Source organism: Triturus cristatus, chromosome 9 (assembly GCF_964204655.1).
Source record: "Triturus cristatus chromosome 9, aTriCri1.1, whole genome shotgun sequence".
Taxonomy (NCBI): Eukaryota; Metazoa; Chordata; class Amphibia; order Caudata; family Salamandridae; genus Triturus; species Triturus cristatus.
Window position 1 is genome coordinate 380,549,768 of NC_140592.1, and position 23,688 is coordinate 380,573,455.

Below are 23,688 nucleotides of genomic sequence, written 5' to 3' on the forward strand. Positions count from 1 at the left end.
TCAAGGTCCTTCCGTTTGGCCTCAAATCCGCTCCGCGGATTTTCACCAAGTGCCTTTCTCCTGTGGCAGCTTTCCTACGTCAAATGGGTCACCAAGTTTTCCCCTACCTAGACGACTGGCTGGTCAAGGCGCCTACGGCCGTAGGCGCAACCAAATCCTTCAACGCTTGTACCAATCTTTTCCAACATCTAGGATTGACGCTCAATCTTCAGAAATCACAGATGTCCCCAACGAGAAGCATTACCTTCCTCGGGGCTACCTTGAATACGGAATGCGCAAGAGCATTTCCCTCAGACGAGAGAAAACACAGGATCATATCCCTGGCCAAGACGGTGCAATCAAGGAAATCCCTGAGAGTTCGCACCTTCAAGTCACTCCTGGGGATGATGTCTTCCTGTATACTGCTCATCCCTCACTGCAGGCTGCGGATGCGCCCTCTGCAGGAGGCTCTTTCGAACCAGTGGACTCAGAGTGCAGGTTCGTTCGAGGACATCATAAGCATAACACCGCAAATATCCAGGAGTCTCGAGTGGTGGAAGGATACCAGAAACCTCTCGAGAGGACTACCGTTCCTGCTGCCAGCAGCACCACTGGTGATCACCACAGATGCATCTCTAGCGGGCTGGGGAGCTGTCCTTCAGGACCTCAGAGTCAGCGGCAAATGGTCGGATCAGGAGCAACGCCTCTATATAAATCTGCTGGAGTTGAGGGCTGTGTTTCTAGCTCTGCAGGCCTTTTTACCACGCATCCAGAACTCCCAGGTGCTCGTCAGGACGGACAACACCACGACGATGCATTACCTGAACAAACAGGGAGGAACGCGTTCGCTCACGCTATCGCGCGAATCGCAGAGGATCTGGAACTGGCTTGTTCCCCAGGGGATTACGCTCAGGGCGGACTACGTCCCGGGAAAGGACAACACCATTGCGGACGCCCTAAGCAGGCAGAAATCCCTCTCCCACGAATGGGAGCTCGACGAGAGTGCACTAACACACGTATTCTCGGAATGGGGAGCCCCAGGAATCGACCTGTTTGCCACCAGGGAGAACGCCAAATGCCCAAGCTACGCAAGCTGGCATCCCCAACCGGAGTCGCTCGGAAATGCCTTTTCCATAGGCTGGTTCAGCGTATTTGCGTACGCTTTTCCACCGTTCCCGATGATTCCCAGGGTCCTCAGGAAGATGAAGGCGGAGCCCTGTACACTAATTCTGATCGCCCCGTACTGGCCGAGGCAGCACTGGTTCTCGGACCTTCATCGCCTCTCCATCAGAACGCCGATTCGTCTAACACAGCACCCGAACCTGCTGACAATGTCCAAAGGACAAGTACAATTCCCGAACCTACAATCGCTCAGGTTATCGGCCTGGCTCCTGAGCATAGAGAGTTTTGCCAATTGAACATCCCGCAGGACTGCAGGGATGTGCTAGCAAAGGCGAGGGCGGACAGTACCAACAAAACCTACTCCCTCAAATGGAAACGCTTCTGCGTTTGGTGCTCAGAGAAGGGCCTGAAACCGCTTCATATCACACCCGAGCAGATATTACCTTATCTCCTGCACTTGGCACAGTCCGGACTAGCGCATGCATCCATAAAGGTGCATCTTGCGGCAATTTCACGTTTTACCAGGACTTTTCAAGGCCCGTCTCTCTGGTCCAGCAGACTTGTAAAACAGTTCCTTAAGGGTCTTTATAGGTCCTTTCCAAGGCCCCGACGGGTCCCACCGACTTGGCACCTCAACTTGGTCCTTAACCAACTCATGAAGCACCCCTTTGAGCCCATTCACCGAGCCTCCATCAAGTACATCTCATGGAAAACGGCTCTATTACTTGCACTCACATCTGCCAGGAGGGTCAGCGAGTTGCAGGCTCTCTCCATTCAGGAGCCCTTCATGCAGTTCAAACAGGACAGGGTGGTGCTGAGGACAAATCCCAAGTTCATACCGAAAGTGCCTTCAGACTTTCACCTCAACGAGCCGGTGGTCCTACGCTCCTTCTTTGCCAACCCTACCACGGCAGCAGAGAGGACGCTCCATTCTCTGGATCTCAAACGGTGTCTTAAGTTTTACTTGGACAAGACAAAAGCATTCAGAAAGTCTTCACAGTTATTTGTGGCCTACAGCAGACCAAGGCTGGGTATGCCTCTTACAAAACAGAGCATCTCAAGGTGGATTTCTTCTGCAATAGCGTTCTGCCATGAAGGGGCCGGACGGCCGTTGCGAGACAGGGTAGAAGCACACTCCACCAGAGCGATGTCCACATCAGCAGCGCTGTTTGCTGGAGTGCCGATTTTGGACATCTGTAGAGCGGCGACGTGGAAGTCACCGCATACCTTCTCCAGACACTACTGCCTGGATGCCGAACTTACGAAAGATGCGGCAGTGGGCCAGGCGGTGCTCCGCCATCTGTTCCAGTGAGGTGAGCCTTCCAACAACCCGCCTTCCTGGTATGCACATTCTTTACTGTTTTACTGTTTTGATGTATGCCAATGCTTTGAACTGTTATGATAATGGTGTATTATCTCAAGTACCTTTCTGGCATGTTACATCGGAAATGTGCATAATGTATTGCTAACTACTCTGATTCAGGCATGTGAATCTATGAAAGACACCCCTAATACTGGATAAGAAACGCGTTACTTACCTGTAACAGCAGTTATCCAGTATTGGTGTCTTTCATAGATTCACATGCAACCCTCCCGCCTCCCCTGGAAGGACTCACGCCTCTCTCTAACTATATTACGCCTACCTAGCTTGGTGCGTACGAAAATCTGAGGGACTGAGGCTCCTGCCAGGAAGGTTCTAGAGGGAGGTGATAGCTGATTGGCTGGCTCTAGAAGTTTGGTCCTTTTTACATAAGGACTATGATAGGCGACTAAGGGGAGGCCCTTAGGCCTATTTTTCTCTATGTATGTCTATAGGACATTACTTTTTTATGTACCGGAGGCTCCCGTCTCGACGACGGGGAATGATTCAGGCATGTGAATCTATGAAAGACACCAATACTGGATAACTGCTGTTACAGGTAAGTAACGCGTTTCTTACTCTTCGCTCCCCTCTGTAGTGGGCGTGGATCACTGAGCCTTCCTAGGACAGGGCCCCCGTCAAGCGTGTTAGCATGTCTTTTAGTGAGCGCTCCTTCTTCCCTCTTGCTGATGCCATGTTTCCGTTTAAAGCTCAGATGGCCGGTGTCTCACTGACCACAGACTGCAATCCCCAAACACGCGCACACCTCGTGGGGGCAAGTATTGTCTCCTGGGATCTCCCCCCTCCTTCATTGGTGGGTCGATCTTATGGACAGGGCCTGGCATGCTGTCAGGCTGCACTGCTGATGCAACCATCCGAATCCGGCTGTGCAAGGCTGCTGTCTCTGGTGGAGAGTTTCTTTGGTGGTCCCAGGAGGGTGAGTGTAAGCTGTATCTGTTGTCTGTCAGCAAAGTCACAGTGCAGGCCGTGTGCACTGTGACTTTGCTAGGGCACCCTTCTGGTACGTGATGGGGCTAAAAGGCCATCTACACTGTGCGACCACCTGCGGTGACATCCACTGAGGAAGCCGTGTTTTAAGTGTCCCAGTCAGTCTGCTGCAGGGCAGCCGGGCCACCCACACTCACCCCCAGGGTTTGCTGCTATTCTCAGGCTTGAGGACAAAGCTTTCTTGTTGCCACCAGCTCCCGTTCACGTCTGTCTCTGTTGGACAGTTGGGGGACCTGGTCCTCTGGGTTCACAACGCTCTGTGGCGTGCAATCCTGGAGCGCGGCCAACCTTCTCCGTGTCCCCCGCACAGTATTCAAAACCTCTCCCAGTGTCACACACGTCCCGGCTGGGCTACCCTACGCTTCCTCTTCAGGCCTCTCAGGTGCGAAGTATCCAGGTCAAGACTGCTCTTATACCTTCAGATCTCAGATGTGGCAGCCTTCCTAGTCTGGTCTCTGACTCCTCTCCATGCGTTTGATGCGACCGAGAGCTCAGCTCTCCAGGCGATGCAGCCACAGTCTACTCCTGTGGCAGGCCAGTGTTCTCATTGCGTGGTCGGCGCCATCTTGGACAACAGGGCTTCAGGTTGCTGCTGGAGTGGAGAGGAGCTTGTGCACGATCGTCTAGGTAGCGCCTCAGACCCTCAACTGCCTCAAACCAAGTTCCCAGTCTCTGCAATCACCCCTCTAGGTCCTGGGCCCAGAGGTAGAGGCTTCTAGCAGTGGTAGGCCACGGAGGCGCGGAGAAATGCATGCCACGCTCCTGCCATCTTAACCGCACCCCCTATGTGTTTGCTTTAAAGAAGGGCGTAATATTTTATAATACACTATGTTTTGGCATTGGACATAAGACGTGCACCACTAGGGTCATAAGAGTTTAACTCCTGATAAAGTAATCAACAAATCCACAATATTCAATGCAGGTACTTTGTGCATCATAGTAGAATGTGTTTTTATTAAAAAAAAGAATATATGTATATTTTTGTAATTCCCACGTCTTTAAAATATGCTGTCATCAGACACATGGTCTCTTTTTTTCGCCGTAGCTTCTTGGAGCAGTTACATAAACACCAGGGTGCAGTGCTGCACCCGGATTACAAGATGCCATTTCATTCATTTGAAGATGCCTTTCACCGGCTTCTTCCCTACCACGTTTACCAAGGAATGGTGCCTTCTTCCCAAGACTGCCAGAAAGGTAAGGTGGTTTCCCTCCTATCCCTAAGCCTATGGCCCCATAGGGGGAACTAGCACATGAATGTAGGTTCTCACTCATTTACTCATTTGATGTGTAGAAATTCAAATGCACCCGTATGTTGTTTTGAATCACCTAAATCTGCATTCTGTGTATTCGAAAGAGATTGGTATTGTGTCAACTAATCAGTATCTGAATTAACAATACATCTCCTCAGTTCCTTGTGGAGTTTTTGTTGGTGTTTTTTGGCCATCCACTAAAGGATGCTAAATGTCTGGCTGGCTTTGAGTCCCCAAGTAGACAGACTTGCATCATTCATAGTTATCTTGCTGCATTGCACTCTGGTCGGCAGTGTGGGAGGGGATTCTGAATTCCGCATATTTACTTTGCCTAGATATAAATGTACAATTTCCGAGTTCCATTCAATGAATTCAGTCCTCCTTAAACAATTACATTGTAATTAATTAAAGCAATTGAGTTTAAATTGTTTTCAAGGACAGAGAATGTATTAAACCTGGAAGGTACTGTCTTATTTTTATCGGAGTAAACTGGTGACTAGGAAAGCAATGTCTAACAAAACTAATTGTATACTGCATCATCACTTGATATTAAGATTGTGTTTGAATAACATGCATTACTCTACCAGCAGAGGGCTTAATTTGTCTGTTCCAATCCTGCGTGCCTCATTTGCTGGCCTATATATTATGTCCATATGTGCTATTGAAGAGAGAGGAGTATTTAAAACCAATATTGAGAGATTGGAAGGACCGTGGATACGGATTTTGATTGGTTATTCACACTTCATTCAGCAGCGTTGTGCTTGCAGCCGCTCTGTTTTTGAGTCATTTAAAAAAAGAGGACTTTTTAGGCAAGTTTAAGGAGATGGATTGTTAATGAATTATTGGATTTTTTTTTGTACTCCTTTAATAGTTGTTTATATGGAAAAGGAAAGTCTAATAAACGTTTATGGTTATTACTAAGAAATTGAGTTTGGGTTGTGTGGACTAATACATATCTAAACTATTATTAAAATCCACTCCTATTCTAGCTTTGAATCCCGAAAGTAGACCTGCTTACATTTTTCAAAGGTAAATAGTCCTCTTGTTGCATTGCACTGTGTGATGACCAGTGCAGGAGGGATTTTAGGATTGTGAATATTTACCTTGTCTAAAGATAAATGAACTATTCCTGAACTCCTCCTTTTTAGGTCAAATAGATGTTTTTCACATTTCTATATTGTATGTTCCCATCGGCACAATCCTTTTGGTTTTGAAAAAAACGTAAACTCATTTTGTTTGCTTCTATCCCTCTCTCCAGTGAACGAGGAGTTTGAGATGGTGTCCACACAACTTCTAAAACGCACGCAAGCCATGCTGAACAAATATCGGCTTCTACTTTTAGAGGAATCCAGGGTAAGATGTTTATGACCTTGTTTGCTGGTCCCTGAGCAAGGACAATGCAAGCAAAGCAACGCTGTGGGATAAGTACCTCCTACAACTTAGTATATGAATCCTCCTCCCTCCGGCTTCTTGATCTATTGGATACAGCATAAGCTGTCATGTGAGAGGCACAGGTCCTGTAATAATTTTCTCTATTTATAGACCTGTGTAAATCACTGTGCAAATCTGAGTAGTATGATGTTCAGCAATCGCTTCTTTGTCAGCTAAATGTAATGCTGTTGCTTCTTTTTCGCCTGGGACTAATGCTGCAATTGGTGCAGTAAATACATACATGTTTGGGGCAGACAGGCATCAACGATGTACACGGTATGACTGGAAGGCCTATTGTAGTTCATGCAGGATTCATGTCTGATGCCTAAACTTAAACCATTTATTTAATAGAGGGGCAGTGACGTGATTTTCTATTTGTACTATTCTTTGGACGTTTGTACTAGTGAGTCGTAGACACAGCTGCCCTTCAGTCTGTATTGGAGATTCATTGTGAGAGGGGTGTGTGTTGTCATCTCTGGCTTCACAATACCTGTCTTTTGGTTCAGCTTGCATGTATGTCAGGAATTTCCTTTGGTCTCCAGTTAGGGTGGGATCATTTGGTTTTCCCTGTTGTCAACTTAGTTACAGATATGGAAAAATAGCTTATGGCTAAAATTGTTTACACACGAGTCTGCAACATTGACTTGAATGCATTCAGTACTCTTTTGTGATTATTCCTCCAAACCTTAGTAGTGCTTGCTGAGCACTCGAACACAATACTAAAAAAAAGATATATTTATAAGTCATCCAATATCATTGAGGCCAAAATGTTCCCTGCTTTAACTAGGGATACTTATGTATACCCTCTCTGATCCATTTTTACGTCTTGCCTACCAATAGCTTTAGCTGTCTGTTATCGAAGTACTATTGAGAACAATACTAATTCTTACAGGGCCACCACACGGTCGTTGGTACTCTCCATGACCCCACACCAACCTCACTCTGCGTTGCGCTCCTTCTGTAGCTATGGTGGGGATACCAGCCTTATCCATTTCCACACAGCCACCACTGCCAGAAGTCTCCCCAGGCGTATTCTTGCTGCGGATGCGGCTCCCACAAGCCTTGTAGGACCCAAAACCAGAGATCTGCGAGGTCTGCCACTCCGGGATCAGGTACCACCGGCCTTTTGACAGTCCATAACCTCAGACAAGTGGATGCTCCAAATTGTTTAACTTCAAATTGTTTAGCGACAGGGTTATCCCTCACCCCCAGCCTCCCCACTTCTGTGAACCAGTCTTTCTACCGAAAAAGATTCCTGTAGGCCATTAGTTTCTGCACACTGGTCAGTCAGCCTTATGATGTGGCTCTGTGCTTCTGGCGCAGAAAGAGTCATGTTAAGAAACTGATGTCAGCGCACTGGGTTGGTGCCTACATATGCACTGCACGTCACATCCGGTGTGAACGACGCTTATCGTCGCCACCTGCTGACATGCAGGGGTACAGCTCAAGATTTTTAGAATCCAGTTTCACCCCTGGGGAGTATTCTAAGGTAAGGAATCTGCGACTAGGTAGTGTCTACCAGATGAGGCATTACTGAAGGTAAGTAACTTGTTCTACAGGAATACAGAGCACCAAAATAGCAACAGTAGCAACCGAATATCACGCCTGGAGTAGGGGAATTCCAGGAAATATATTGTGGACATTGTCATAATTAAATTAACTGGAGCTGAAGTGGTAATGATGTTTGTTTTGGTCTTTCTAGCAACACATCTAATACATAGGTGATGCACAACACATGTCGGTCAAGCACAAATGGATTTGAAATGTCATGGAATAGTCTGCATGATCATACTGCAAACTAGAGAGAATTTCAAACAGTACTTAATTTGTAATCAAATAAGTGCCAGGGCTCTTGTTGGATCGCTGCAAATTGAACCACCCATTGCCTCAGTCAGTGCTACTAATGACAATTCAGACTTTTCTTACACTAAAAATGACTAATACCTGCTATTCAAGCTATTTTTAAAGCTTTCGGTGGCAAGTATTAGTCATTTTTAATGTATATATAATTATTAAACAACTGTTGTTGTATTGATCACAAAATTAGACAAAGAGCGCCACCATGTGGCTGACTTTCATAAGTCCTGTTTTGCCATAACTATAGAATGATTTGTAATTAGATTTCTGAGAAATCATTTGCCCAGTACATTGTGAAATAAAACAAATACGGTCATCCCTTCTGTATCTGGCACACAGTGCTTTATCCTATATTTCTGCAGCAATTGAGACAAATAGAAAAACACTTGATGGGGGTTTACTCATAGGAATTCCTACAACAGTTGACTTTTTGTGAGAAGTTGAAGAAAACCTAAAGGCCACCTCTACTTTGCCTGTTAAATGCTTTCCAACCGCATGTGATGTGTAGAGTGTTTGAAATAATCTCTGTACTCTGGGCCACATTGCAGACTATAATTCTTTTTACATACATTGATACTCTAGACAAGAACTTCCCCATTCAATTCAGGCTTCATGCTGCTCTAGTAAAAAAAGAATTCAGGCCAAATTGCAGGGTTGTTCCTCTTAAATGGGCAACAAGCAAACCGAGACCGGTGTTGGCCTAGTCAGTAAGATAATGCTTCATTCCTATGCATCTTGAACCTTATCCAGAATTTTAGAACTATTGGGACATGTCTGTTTATGGCGATTATCACACTCAAAAGTACAGTCACTACTTTTCAAGATACCTTGTACAGTGTTGCATAAAAATACACTACTGTACACCACAAGTATAAACCGAGGGTTGTCTGGCCTTGTCATGTGAATCTGCTCTTAAAGTGATCTGTTTTTCTAAAGACAAGCATACGCCTGCTGAAGTGCTCTTATACACTATTTTGCTAGAAGCACATTAATCAACCATGCCTTTTTTCTTGACATTCAACCCAAGAAAGGTGAATCCTTTACATCAGCAGCCCTGGCTAGGTAGATTGTAAAATCTGTAAGGGTGTGTTACCAACTAACTGGGAAGCGCAAAGATGGTAAATTAAGTTTGCTCAACTAAGGGAAAAAACACTAGCAGCTTTTAAAGGAAACATCCACAAAAGCCCATTTGTTGAGCAGTAACTTGGAAATCAACACATACAGTCGCAAGATATTACTGTTAGTCAGAATCTGTCAAAGATTCATACAGGGCATGTGCAGTAAATACTTAAATGAGCTTCAATCTCAAACATGCTACATTCTTGAAACTCCCACTAATTGATACTCTATATTCAGGTTGTGAATGGTTTACAGATTCATGCAACTAAACAAACACCTTATGTTCATTGCATGTTTGGCTGTAGATATACATGCTGTGCATACTCCTGCCATCTGTTATTGGGTTCTGACATTATGGCTTAATTCTCTTCAAAGACGTTTTGAATTTTAGGACATGCTGCGACTCTTCCTATAGTCCACAGTGTATATGGGGCATTGACTCCATCCTAAATGGGTTTTTTCTGCCATTGAGGTCGGGCGTCTCCAGCAATTGCTCGAAGACATATCCTCGCACTTTTTCAGACCTTTCTGCTCTACTGTTGAATATTGAAGACATGGATAAAAATCACCATGTTTTCTGTTTCTATCTGGCTATTCTCCCAATTAACAAGCCACTCGCCCATCTCCATTGACCACGACTGTCCCTCGTCCACTATCCAGCACCCAGCACCCAGTCGAGTCACCTTTGACACCTTCAAGCTCACTTCAGAGCATGAATACAGAAAGGGGGTGATGGCATGCGCCTCCTTCCAATTCTGCGAATTGTGCAACGCAAAATACCCTTGGTTTGACCATCACAATGACCCTGTTGTATGGAATTTAAAGACGCGGGGCGGAGGGGAGTATACCAAAATGCAGAAGATATCTACATCTGAGACCCCCCCAACAACTTACTTTTATGCAACCTTCTTGACATTGAGGGGGATGAGTTATTCCCACTGACACCCAGCCCTGAGAAGCTGTTCTTGAGCGCATCAGAGGGAGAAGAGCTTTACAGGGCATCCTCTACTGCGAGGCAATCACAGCCCCAAACAAAGAAGCCTCTGAGTATAACTCCAACGCATCAAAGCCAGAGGACAAAACACTTCTCGGTAAATGGTGACCGCACATCCTGCAGAGGCTGCATTTATTTATTTCCATACCTCAACGACTAGCTGAATAAAGAGTATCAGCAGGCAACAATGCTTAACACACTCACAGCAGTGTCCCTACCCTACCGTCTAGTATAACCATAAACACAACGTATCTTGTCTCCAACCCCAACAAATGCAGCCCTTACTAGGTAAGTGTTAAACTCTGTCACAGGGAAAGCGCACCTCAGTCAGCAGAGGCTGATAGAATTTTCGGCAGCTGCTGGCTCTTCACAGTCCATTTGTCAACTCTCTGTAAGGGCTGTAATGAAGCTCCTGGGTATGATGACGTCTTGCATAGCAGTTGTGCATGCTCCAGACTACCCATGCACCCACTCCAAGAGTGCCTCACGAGACAATGGTCACAAGTGGAGAGTCATTGGGAAGGTCTAGTGTTAATAAAGGCCAGCACTTTGTCGACAGTGGTGGGACAGCAACGTACTGTTGCTTGTCAGGCCTTTCTTAGGCCCACTTCTCCAATTAACCATCCCCACTGAAGCAGCACTCACCAGATGGGTAGCACATCTCGCCAGCATGACTGTGCCAGTTACCTGAACCCCTCAGCAGTAGGTCAACACTTCAACTAAAACTACTGGCCACCTACCTAGACCTGAAAACATTTTTCAAGTTTGTATAGGGAAAAAGAGCTCACAAAGACAGACAACATGACAACAATGTACTAACTACAGAAGCAGGGGGTTACTCACTTCCCTCGCCTAGCACTGAGGAAGTCTCCGCATGATCCATCTGTTAGCGAAACACCTGCTGGCGGATGCCAAAGACTTTGTTGACTAGCTAAGAAAGAGACTTTAACAAATCCTACACAGGCATTTCCAGTAGTGGGGTTAGGATAATGTTAGTGTACATTTTATTTGTAGAGTGCCAACTCATCTCAATGGGGTGTCTTTACTTTGAAACAGAACATTTACTGAACTGAAATTGGAGCAGGAAGGGACAGAAGATTGGGTAGTAGGTTTTACAACCTGGTTTTTAATTTTTGGTGAAGTTTGTCTGTAAAGCGGACATGCAGCTACAGGAGGTTCTGGTTATGTGCGGCCAGATCAGAGAAAGTGATCTCCAGATCTCCTTAGGCAAATATGTGGGACCTTGGACGGTTGTAAGGTGGAGAAGTGAAGCATACAAGAAGGCTTTACAGAAGATTAATCTGTTAAGATTGAATGGGCCAGCTGCACATGCACAAATGGAAAATGTTACCCCATGGGCATTTGTTTGTACCATGTAGTGCTGTAGATTCACATGAACCCACCCTTCCTTCCCGGAAGCCTTAGGTTGTTGCAGATGTAATAGAAGGCGTCACTATACCGCGTGACTTTGAAGACTTCTTCAAAGAAAAACATGTTACAAATGTCCAAGCTCAACACTAGATGGCATGAGTATGCACAGCATGTGAATCTATCCCAGACCTCATCTTACTACTATGATTTCCGAAATAACACTTTCTAGACTCTTCCATCATCCTATTCAATTAACAGACCTACATGTCCACCGCTCAAATTAGCTCATATTTCCCTATTAATACGCCCACCAATCCTTTTGGGGCTCTGGAGTAGAGTGCTACTTGCTGAAAAGCACTTCTACGCCTTGTATGGGGTAGTAAGCGTAATATAAATACAATTACAATGCAATCTATAGCACTGCATGCCGCTAACAAATTCTTACAGGGTAGAGTAACATTTTGATTACCTTTCTTCCGCTTAGCCTCTTTAACAACTTACAGTGCACATGGCACATCACAGTAGTCTTACTCTACACTTCACTTCATGTCCGCAAAGCAGATTTTTTTTCAGGTGGAGTCGTTGCCCATATGCGTTTAGGACTGAGTGATGAGTCACAGCATGTGACTTAAGACTTCTTAGAAGAAAAACAAGTCGTAATGTCAGAGCCCAACATTAGATGGCAAGAGTCTTCAGTACATGTGGATCTACAGCCCTGCACATAACAGATGATTACAGGGCAACATTTTCCTTTTACGTGAGCCATTGAGTTTGATAACTTTCATAGCTTAATGGTCCCACCGGACCTTAAAAACGTAAGAGTTAAAAGTGTTTTGTAAGGCAATAATTAACCAATTATTTTGGTGTAATAACAATAGGAGTATGGTGCAATGGAGTGGAGCTTTTTTGTCAGTGCTAAAGTGGTGTTTAATTACAGATCGGTCAATGGTTTAAATCTCAAAAGGATTCAGGGGTTGCAAGACACTACGAACAATTCCAATCTAAAAACTAAGTATTAAAGCTTGGCATGTGAATCTAAAACCGAGATCATGCTCATCATCGGTTGTCAAAGGAAAGTCAGTCTGCTTTTCTCTCCAAACTTTTGAAGGAAATGGTTGTCCGCTTCAAATTTTGACCCAGACAGAAGTTAAGTTAATTAAAAACACGTGACCCACTTGTCTCACAGGTCAAATTTAATTTTTGAGCTTTACTTTTGTATTAATGTTGAACACAGTTGAATCGGGAAAGGAAAGAACGGGCAGCTAAGAAAACGCACTGCCATGTAATTGACCAACATAATTATACTACATAAACGGCCACAAAGGTGATCTAAATATACCCTAGGAATGCTGCAAAAACAAACATGTTTGCTCAAACTTAAAACTCCAATAAAATGGGACTTGGGAATAGTCTGTACTCTACAAGGTAAGTGGGATCTGGTAAAGGACTCAGTAATAGGAAATTGGAATTGCTGGTAGCATGCAGACTTAGAAACAAAGCCAGGTGAATACTGCAACTGCAAGGTGAAACTTTGGTATGGGCTACTACTTAAAATAAGTTTTTATAGTAATTGCCTCTAGATAACTTTCAGTGTCCATAGCTGGTGGTGTGGGTGGTCTTTCCTAAACCTAAAATGTGTTAAATACATGAAAAGCCATCAGAGGACAGCATGTACACAGGGATAGAAGATTTTATTTTTAAATAATTTCTTCGGATGTCAACTCAGTGTGATTTAGTGGCATGCATTTAACAGAACATAGAATCTTAGAGAGGTCTGATCATTCTGCCTTCCCCTTATTTCATGGGCCTTCGGGTCCATACTTTATAAGAATTTTTGATGGTGGACTTAGAGGGGTTCATGTGCTAGAGATAATGATCACTTATGTGCAGTATTTTTTAATACCTATTTTCCTGATTTGCAGAGGGTGAGCCCGTCCGCTGAGATGGTGATGATTGACCGTATGTTCATCCAAGAGGAGAAAATAGCCTTGACACAGGACAGACAGCTGGCCAAGGAGAAACCAGGTTTGTCCAAACTACAATTTATTTCTGACTTTTTGCTTGTTTTAAAAATGTTCTTATCGGTTTACTTTGGCAAGCCTGATCCTCATTCTTCTTGTTGGATCATCCTAGTTTTTCTTTCTGCCGAAATGCCACATTAAAAAAAGCAACAGCTGTTGATGCTTTTATACCAAATCCCTATTACCTAGCAAAAGCAGTACACCCTGGTTTGTGAATTTGGGTTGCCAGGAGTGAGATTTACATTCCCTTTATCCTCTACTGCTGTATATTTAAAGATGTGTATCATTTCCTTTTCATCTCAGTGAGATTTTGATGGTTGGTGAAGGACGCTATCCTGTAGATATTGACACCTGAGGTTAGTTGCCTAACCATGTCACTCAGATTAGGAGGATGGAGTTCATTAAATGTGTATTGGGAAAAAACTTTTCCGTCTTCCTATCCTACCTAGCTGCGATACTTCCAAAACACTGCTGATTTGGCATGTTCAGTCAAGATTAAGTAGATAGGTCAAGGATTGAATGAGCATTTAGCTTACAATGCAGTGGAAAATAAAGCAAATGTGATATTTTGGGGAGTGTTGTAAAATTCCTGTACCGCTCTTCACAATAAATAGTTTGTATTGGCTTCCTCCTCACCTAAAGTGCACTGTGCCTTCCTTTGCTGTCATGTGTTGGATTGTTTTGTTTTCCATCGTTTGTAAAGAAATTATTTTTTCTTCTATTTGCAGATGAATACGTTTCTTCATCTTCCCGATCGCAGAGTTTCGCTTCCCCGCAGGCTCCACTGTCCGCTTCTGGTACTGCACCCCTTGCAGAACATCTAAAGTCTCCACCCATGCAATCATCCACACAGATTAACCCAACGAAGCTGGTTATTAAGCATGGTGGGGGTTCACCTTCTGTCACGTGGGCCAAATCATCTCCCTCCCTGGATACAGACGAGGATGCCATGCCATGTAGGAACAGACCCCCTATTAAAACATATGAAGCACGAAGTCGAATTGGTCTGAAGCTCAAGATAAAACAAGAAGCCGGACTCAGCAAGGTGGTTCACAACACTGCCCTTGACCCCATCCACCAGCCGGCACCACCTGTCTGTACAGTTATCCGAACTGTGAGCCAGCCATCGACTGCCACCACCACAACAGCTGCTGCTCCTCCACCAGCTGTCACTGCTACTGCTGGCCAGATGAATGGAAGCATAGATCACAGCACCCCAGCACCTGCTGAGAGGAAGCCCACTGCACCATACTGTCGCCTGCCTCTTCGCAAAACATATCGTGAGAATGTGGATGCATTTGTCACAGATAAGGTGATGGAACCCATTCCAAAGGCTGGGATCCTCAAGTCAGAACGGGCCCCTACCACTCTGTTAATCAAGCAAGAAGATGGCTCCAGAAGTGTTATCACGTCACACAGCAGCCCCAATTTTTTGGCAGAGAAGGTCAGAGTGGATGAGGTCTCCAGGATTAGATTTTTGAACAGAGCAGATGCCCGTTCTCTGACATTGCAGGGTTGCCCTGCCCCAAAACCTGGGGATTCTTCCAGTGGCCTTATGAAGGAACTTGCTGAGGCACAGGATGAATGTTGTAACAGGTTGGTAAAACACGAACCACCAGACCACGTCCCTGTCCATGAGCTCTCCTGGGAGATTCCATTACCGCCTGCCAAGCGCAGGAAATCGGACTCATTTGATGTGGATAATGCTAGCTTCTCTAGTGACAGTCCACAGGACGATACCCTGAACGAGCACCTACAAAGTGCTATTGACAGCATTTTGAATCTCCAGCAACCTCAGACCGGGGGCCCAGCCGTCCGGACGCCTTCTTCCTACAACTCCTCTTCCTCGCCCTTCTCCTCCCCTGTACACCGCACAGACTCTTACCTTGCGCCCAGTCACAATGGTAGCCTCAGCGCCAGGACGTTAAACAGATAACAGAGAGACCCTAGCGCAACTGGAGGAGAAATGAAAAGATATATCTAACGGATTAGACATGATCTGGGGAACCGAGAAGAGCCAACGATGGCAGAACCGTTGTGTGTCCATGTTGGCTGGTCGAGTGCCATCATGGCCTTATTCTTCCAGGTGTCTTGGCCAAGGGGAAGGCAAAAGCCGCAGCCACGTCTCGGCGCCGTCTGATGTCCTCGCTGCCTCGCCTTTTTCCTGTCTGTACCCAAAAGAAAGAAATCAAAATGGCGTAAGAGGAGAGACCAAATGGTGGACATTCTATTTTTTTTATTTTTTTTGTATAGATTATGTATCAGTGACCTTTTAATTGGTGGCCTGTTCTCTTGCCCCAATCGCACCCTGTATTTTTCTCCCCATCCCTTCTATGGATTGATCATGTTGAGTCAGCAAGTAGAAGAGGACCTTGCAGTAAAGAGAAAGAGATGGGAGGGGCTGGTAGAGTGTACCATTCTATTATTATTTTAAAAAGAAAATATAAGTTATTACAATTGGGGAGTCAAGGGCCTCTGAGAACTTCCTTTGCTTAGAAAATGGATCTTTCCAATGCTGAATACAAGACACGGATATAGTTTTCTCTTTTGTTTTTAAAACGATGTTTACAGAGAGCTTTTGTTTATGCCATGGGGAGACCGCTGAAGGGGTGGATTGAGTGGACAAGTGAGCTTGGTGTAACAAAACTGTGCAGTGGGAAGTAATGAGAGACTCCAATAAAATGTATTGCTCCAAAAGATGGTTTGGAAAGGAAGGGAAGTGTAAAGGATCTTCAGAGGAATACAGGAAATTAATTATTTTACTTTAATTAGTCTTTCACAAAACCTTGTCAAACTTTTTAAATACAAGAGCACTCAACGGAAGGTGTAAACTCCAGGTTAGAAGGCTTCTGTAACATCATAGTCCCCAAAGATCACATGAACACCACAGTTTAAAATGATCTTGCATACTCATCCAAATTGTAATTTTCCATCCCTTATTGGTTAAATCGTAAATAAGGGACAACAAGGAAGCAACCGTCCGCTTTAATTCAAGAATGTGCTGCAGCTCCCCAATGATATCACGAGTTGTGTACAGCATTGTTTTAATCTTGTGATACTTCTGTGCACTTAATTTTCCACAGATAGCATATTTCTTTGGCACCTTTTGCCTCAAAGGAACATTTTGCCCATTTCCTATGGTAAGTTTAAGAATCCAGGTGCTCGCTCCCTTGGTCAAGTTCAAAGACCCTTCCTGCTCTCTCTTGGCTAAAAACAGTGATTCAGATTGTTGGATGGAAAAGTTACATAAGCTTGGGGAAATACATGTATTCCGTGGTTGGGTTTTCACAGAATGTAAAATTTGCACACTCATTTCTAAGCAAATGCTCATCACCTAGAAATTTCTACTGGACTAGCACTTATGAAACTGGCAGTACTTCCATCCTCTGGGCCACATTCGGTTTTTGGTGGGTGAAGTCTGCTCAGTTACAAATGTTTCGATAGTTACATGATAGCAAAGTGGCTCAGAGAAAGAAGTGAGAGGAAAAAAAAGTAGATGCAGTGGATAAAATGAGGCAGTTGAACGGTAATGTCAACACTCCTTTATTCCTGTTTTTGATTTCTTTATCAAAATGAAATATTTCCACTTTTTTTTATGCTCCTCCTTTCCCAAAATGGAAATAGAATTAAACTCTTCAGTTCGACTACATGTGAACAGCACTTTCTGTTGTAAACCTGGCAAACAGACCTTCCAGTGTGCATAAACCGTACACTGGTCCAGCCAATGTCTGCATCAACCGTTTCAGACGCTGTTGTGTCTGGAAGGGGTCAAGGGTTTCCTATATAGTGTTCAGCTTCTGAAAAGTAGCCAGCATCAACAGTATCTCGCCCCTTTACTCCCCAAAGTCCCACCCCCGTTTCCTCCCAAGTAGTTGGCACCCCAATAAGGGAAAGAATGGGCAGAAAACCAGCATCAGTGCGTTGGTTGTACATTCCCGATAGGTTTCTGCCTTCAGTTCATTCATTTCCATGCATAGTTTCTCCAGCAGTACTGTCTCCTCTTGCTTTTAACCCTAGTACAGAAAAACGACCCATGTGCATGTCTAAAACTCATGTTGAGCTTGCAGCTCTTAAATAAGGTTAATAAATACTTTAGATTGCTAACCCTGCAACAGGTCCCACCTAGTCTGCAAGAAGTCAACAGGCTCTGCATCATAGGCCAAATAGACACATTTCCAGATTTGTGTACTCCACGCCCAAAGGCATTTTCTCTATTTGAATGTAGGACAATAGTTCAAGTTCAAGGTACTAGGCTTCTAGATATAATCTTCTCCAAGCATCATCTTTAATTTGGTTGGCGCTCATAGCAGTGCATATTTGAAAGCAGACATCTCCATGTGCGCTCATCTTGCAGATTTATGCCGACGAACTAGTTGGTTCACCCCAGCCTCATTGAATTATACTGATGAAGTCAAATGTTTCAAGTAGTACTGTTAATAAAGTGCCAAACTATCTTTATGAAAAAAGAAATTATTTTCCCTTTGAATTAGAGATGTCTTTTCCTTCAACCAACGTTTCTGTGTATGGGTTAAACCGATGTCAGTTTGTGGAGACAGTAGTGTCTTTCTTGGGACCAAATCTTTGCACTTTTTTCCAATATGCATTGTGTTAGAGTCCTACGGACCTCTGAAAATGTCTTTTGCTAGAAAAAAGATCCAAGAGAACTATAATTGTTCTATAAAATAATTTTTGCTGGTAGGCAATCTGGAACATTTTTTAAAAAGCATTTCCGTCACATCAGATGAACACTCCTTTTAATGCATCCTCTCTACAAGGGAGAAACTTTTTTGGGATCCTTTATTACCCATTTACTTTGGCCTCCTTGGAGACAACTATGTATACTAACATCCCACACAATTCATCTAGTCATAAATTCTTTCTTTTGCTGACAGTAGCCAAACTCATCCTGATCGATAAATAAATCACAATTGGAAAGTTGCATAGTTGTGACCCCCTGTGCTGGGAAAATCACAATCTCTGGCAATAGGCTCTGAAATATGACAGTTCATTTTTCTGCTGTTCAACAAGTATAAATGTACTCCTTAAGTTGCATTGTCTGGTACAAATGGGTGGCATTTTAGGACAGATTAAACATCAGAACTGAAGATCAGCTTTCTGTGGTAGAATAATTCAAATAGCTTAAATTCGCATCTGGGTGTCAGGAAGGCAAGTTGCTAGTGAGTTCCCCAGTTTAGTCCACGGTAAGGAAGTTTCTCTGTGCTTTTCCACCAATAACTATTATGTTCAGTAATACAAAGATTGCAACTGGAACATAAGAATGATTATGAACACCTCAGATTTCTCTTGCCAGTGGCGGTACCCAAATCTCTTTAATATGTAATTTCCTCCTGGCGTCTTTCATTACAGGCTGAATTTCCTAAAGTTCCTGATAAACTCTTTGCCTGCGACAACAACTAGGATCTTGAGTCTAATTCTACAGATTGTAATTAGGATTCCAAAAAGACAAACTGATTGCAAGTCAATATCTTTTTATTGTCTTCTCTGGTGATACAAAATGAACTTGACTGTCCCTAAGAAAAATGCACCTAGGATTTTCTGTTTCCCAAATTGCTAACTCTCTTTCATCTCCCTGAATGATGAAGCTTATTTTTAGTTTTGGGCCAGTAAAGACCAAGTGTCTGTCATAAAGCACTTCATTAAACACCTCAATCCAAAACGGCTTCACTGCCGTTTATTTTTCGAAGTTTGCAATCATCGAACTTTTCTTTTTCTTTACGCCCAATTCCGTGTAAAAATAGCTCAAACAAGCAACATGCCTGCCTTGTCAAACCCTTACACCACATGTGCTTACCCTACCACAAAGGTCATATGTGCTAAACTATGAAGCTTCACCAATTAAGATGATATGAAAATTACTTACTGGTGTCTGTTTACCAACAAATTGAGAAAATATCAGCTATATAGTTTCTTGGGAAAAGAGGAATAATGGTAGGACATTAAAACCAAGCGACACCTTAAAGTGTAGGTTACTCCTAGGTCAGTGCTACTCAACCGCTGTGCACCATCTTTATATAGAGGGCATTCTGTGATATGCAGTCCTGACCTTTTCTTTGAAAAGAAGAATCCAACATTCCAACAAGGCCTGGACTCGATGCCATACATATTCATCATATGAAAAGTTGCAAATTTCTTCTGACAAAGATAGATTTAGATCACTAATCACTGTGTTTCAATTTTGTGGTTTTAAATACAGCTTGTCAGAAAATGTGCGACCTACTCCAACAGTTTCATTGGCTAATTTGACATAACTCCCTGTGCCTCCTTTAGTGTGATGCGTATTTTTGTAAACATTAGGGAGGGCCCAGAGCCTCATTAGTATGGTATCAAAGTGTCTGATAATCTAACCTTTTTACATAAAATCTTAAATTGGGTAACTCAAGGTGATCAAAAAAAGATGGCGCGTGGACTAACCAGGACACAGTTAATTGGAGGGTTTTATAAAACAACCTTCATAATTTGCTGTCTGGTTCACCAGCGATACTGTTGTGTGTTCTCACTGGTTGATGTAGACTGATGCTAGAACCAAACTGTTAGGTGTACTGGAAATAAAGTTTGAGGGATGAAATTCCTAAAGGCCCAAAAGATGGAGTACAAAAGCAAGGGTATTCGAGCAGCATAGTTTGTTAGAGAGAACTGATTTAATCATGGTTGGCTAGATCAAGAACATTCTGGAAGATTTGTGGAACGAGCAGCAATAAGACCACGTTTTGTCGGACAGAAACCAAACCAAATAATTTCTCATTAGGAAACAGGAAAAAAGGGGTGGAGTGAACAAATTATTACTGTGATTGTCGGGATGTGGCTTCAATTTCCTCTTCACTATGCCTAAATGTCTGCTTCATCACTCAGTGAGGGGTGGAATAAGTTAAGACTTTTATTTAATGTCTGAACTTTTTTATAAAGTAAATCAAGTGACCATAACATTTTTTATTTTACTTTTGCATGTTTTTTGTTTACATTTCAGGGGTTCATGAATGTGCTGCTTATTGTCTGAGAACTCTATTTTCCCATGCTTATTCATATTGTCATAAGGTCCCCTCTGTGCTGCATAGTCTTCAGAAGTTACTGCAGGAAATGTCCTTTATCAACTGCAAGGATAGTTAATCTTCTGTTAGAAAGCCTAGAATTCCCTGGACTCTTCTACTGTTTCACCTCTCCACCCCAGCACACATACAATATGAGTGGCAATGAGAAAGGTATTTCTTTAGTCTCTCCTCGCCCACCTACCACTGGTATCAGTGAACGCGATTACAGTCAGAAAAACAAAATATAGTACTACAAAATAATTTTGTACTGTATTTATTGTGTACAATGATTTTTTTAAAGAATTATGTACATTTAGTACTTCTGTGTAAATTAAATTGCTCCTTTTTAAAAACGGCACCTGTGTTCTTAATTTTGTGTTTTACTGAGTAGCTAAAGGAATACAGAATTCGTAGTTTGTCTAGATTGTGGACATGCTCTTTTCCTACACTATAAACCAGTTACATGAAGTGTCATAGTATTCGATGTATCACACAGGCCCCTTTTTTTGAGAACATGGGGTTGGATCCACATCTTTGTATGTTGGGATTCGTCAGTTTTATTAGTAGATTATTGAAGTATGTTTTGTAAACTTTATACAACATTTGTGCGGGCTAAGAGTGTTGTCAGGCTTCACCATGAATTCGCAGGAACTGGTGTCCTCAACCTCGGACAACGGAAAACTAGAATAAAAAGTGATGGTGATGACCTGGCGGGGTGGGGGTATAGGGAGGATGAACTTCAGGGGTTGTCTCTGGGTTCAGGACTTGATCCCCCGATGGCCCAGTGCAGGTTCAGTTACCACTGGTCTTCACCGGTGGTCCACATGTGAGTGTCTTTCTTACAGGATGATCAGGCTTCACTTCAACGTCCATCGGTCCCATGGACTGAGTGGGGGGGAGACAAAACAGGCAGGTCAGGACTTGGCCTCCTTGTAGGCACTTAGGTGTCAATCAACGGTCAGACGACCCTGGGCAGCTAGGCTTCTTTCTGCAGTTGTCCCTGATGCTGAACAGGGGACTAGTCATCTAGACCTTGGAGTCACACATTCTGACACAAGTGGATCCTTTATCCACAAGTGGCCACAGCAGGCACAGTCCACTTTGCCACTCCCTTGAATTCAGCAGCTGCTGTCCTTTGATGCAACCTCGTTGCTAGGTCCAGGGAACAACAGGGCTATCCTCCTGCTGTCTTCTTGCCAGTCCAGCAACGATCTGAGCTCCATGACCCTGGGTGCCACTTTTATGCATTCTTTTCGTTTGTGAGAGGGTAGGACTCACTAGGTGATGCAGCAATAGTTCCAGCCATGCTAACCTTCCCGCTTTACATAACTTGCGGGCAGTCAAAAGTGTGATCACCATTTGCTTGACTGAGGGAATAGCCTCTTTGAAGCTGAGCCATCAGTGACCTCTGCCATGTAGTCATCCTGCTGGAGGTGGTCAAACATCCTCCTTTCAGTAATTCTTTGTTCCCTGGGAGCACTTCATACTCACTTCCTAGCAGTTTGGCAGCATATTTTCATAGGCTTCAACTGCTGCAGTTAGACAGGAAAGGCTAATGAAGGTTTTGGCAACACAGTAATGATTTTCTAAAGTCACCTTTCTATTAAAAGTTATATTAAATCCGATCTCAGAAATGTGTCCAGTTTAATGTAGAAATTAATTTGATAACTTCTTTAGTGGTCCCAATTGGAAGTGTCCACTGGCCTTGCAACAGTGAAAATGTCAATGTTGTGTCTTCACTTTAAAGGCATGTTATGCACAAAAGGAGCATGCCCTCTTTTCTAATACCAAACACCTTCCTGGTGGGCTGCCAAGACCTTCGCTAGGGGTGGCTTATTAAAATTAAAAAGAAAGGATTTGACTTGGCAAAAGGATTTATTTTAATGATAGGAATAATAGAATGCACACCGATAGTAAACATGAACTCATCAATGAACCTTTTCTGATGCGCCACAGTGGAGTTTTGGTGTGCAACCCTGGTGGGAGCTCTGTACAAAACATGCATAACTATCAACACTAGCTTGTTCCTGGTGATGCGCCAGACCCAATGTGCACAACCAGCAAGTCCATAGGAAATATTAGTCTGATTTAATAATTTTTTGTCCAACTTAATCCAAATTTTTTCAGTCTAAAATACTTTATTTGAAGCATGATGATCCCTCTATTACACATCCGTGCAAACGCCATTCGAAGCATATAAAGTTTTTGAGATTCAACCTAAAAAAAATTCATCAACCCAATGCATTTCTATAATTAGACTATTATTGATTGACAATTGTTGGTTCTGATATGACCTTTAAAAAAATGTTATCACAGTAGCACCTAATGAAGGGTTTGTCCTGAAATGCATTGGGTGATAACATAATGGTTTTTTTTTTATGATGAACCTCGAATTATCGCCTATGGGCCTGCCGGTTGTGCACCTTAGATCTGGGGCACCGCTTTGGCACCAGCTAGTATTAAAAGGGTTTATTTTACCATGTTGAGTTAGCATGTTTTTAAAGCTGCCAGACTAGGCTGCAGTGGCAGGCCTAGATTCACGTTTTCCCTTGTCACTGTAGTGGTCGCACAATTAAGAGCTGAGATCCACTACTGACATTCAACTTTCTAGCCCTGGGTACCTCTTGCACTATATACTATGGACTTAAAGGTAGTTAAATTAGCCATTTGGGTATTAGCCATTGTACACCTACTTAAGGAGTTAGAGCACAGGTACTAGGAGAGCAGAGCCCAGGGCACTACAGAGTTGAAAAAACAGCATCAGCCCAGAAACTTGGGGGCTGGGTGGGCATATAATCATACAGTCCCCCACCCCCCCAATGAAAGGTGATAAGCAAATAACCGTTATCCTGGTAGTTCTCATCTAAATGGAAAAACCTAGAAGGGAATGCTGTAGGGAAATCTACCACTTCAATAGTTTGGGGTTCTCGCCTCATCTGTATGAGCCACCTGAGAGGCCTTTGGACTGTTTGAACTTTGAAGTGAGTCCCACAAGCTTCTCCAGGGACCAGATCACAGCAGAGGCTTCCTTCTCAATGGCACTGCAACGCTGCTCTCTGGTGAGGAGTCTCCTGCCTATAAAAGCATCTGTTTTTTTCTGTCCCTCATCATTTACCTCTGACAAACCTGC

General features: G+C 43.6%; 1 protein-coding gene across 7 annotated transcripts in view; it reads left to right on the forward strand.

The window, feature by feature from the left end:
* Positions 1-16,382, forward strand: part of BICRA (BRD4 interacting chromatin remodeling complex associated protein) — a 464,194-nt gene extending 447,812 nt beyond the window's left edge. For all 7 annotated transcript variants that reach the window (XM_085625223.1, XM_085625221.1, XM_085625222.1 and 4 more), the window contains 4 exons: positions 4,515-4,663; positions 5,978-6,072; positions 13,414-13,516; positions 14,241-16,382. In XM_085625223.1, coding sequence (XP_085481349.1) covers positions 4,515-4,663; positions 5,978-6,072; positions 13,414-13,516; positions 14,241-15,448 — 1,555 coding nt within the window. In that variant the 3' untranslated portion in view covers positions 15,449-16,382. The remainder of the gene's footprint in view (positions 1-4,514; positions 4,664-5,977; positions 6,073-13,413; positions 13,517-14,240) is intronic.
* Positions 16,383-23,688: the final 7,306 nt, after the last annotated feature.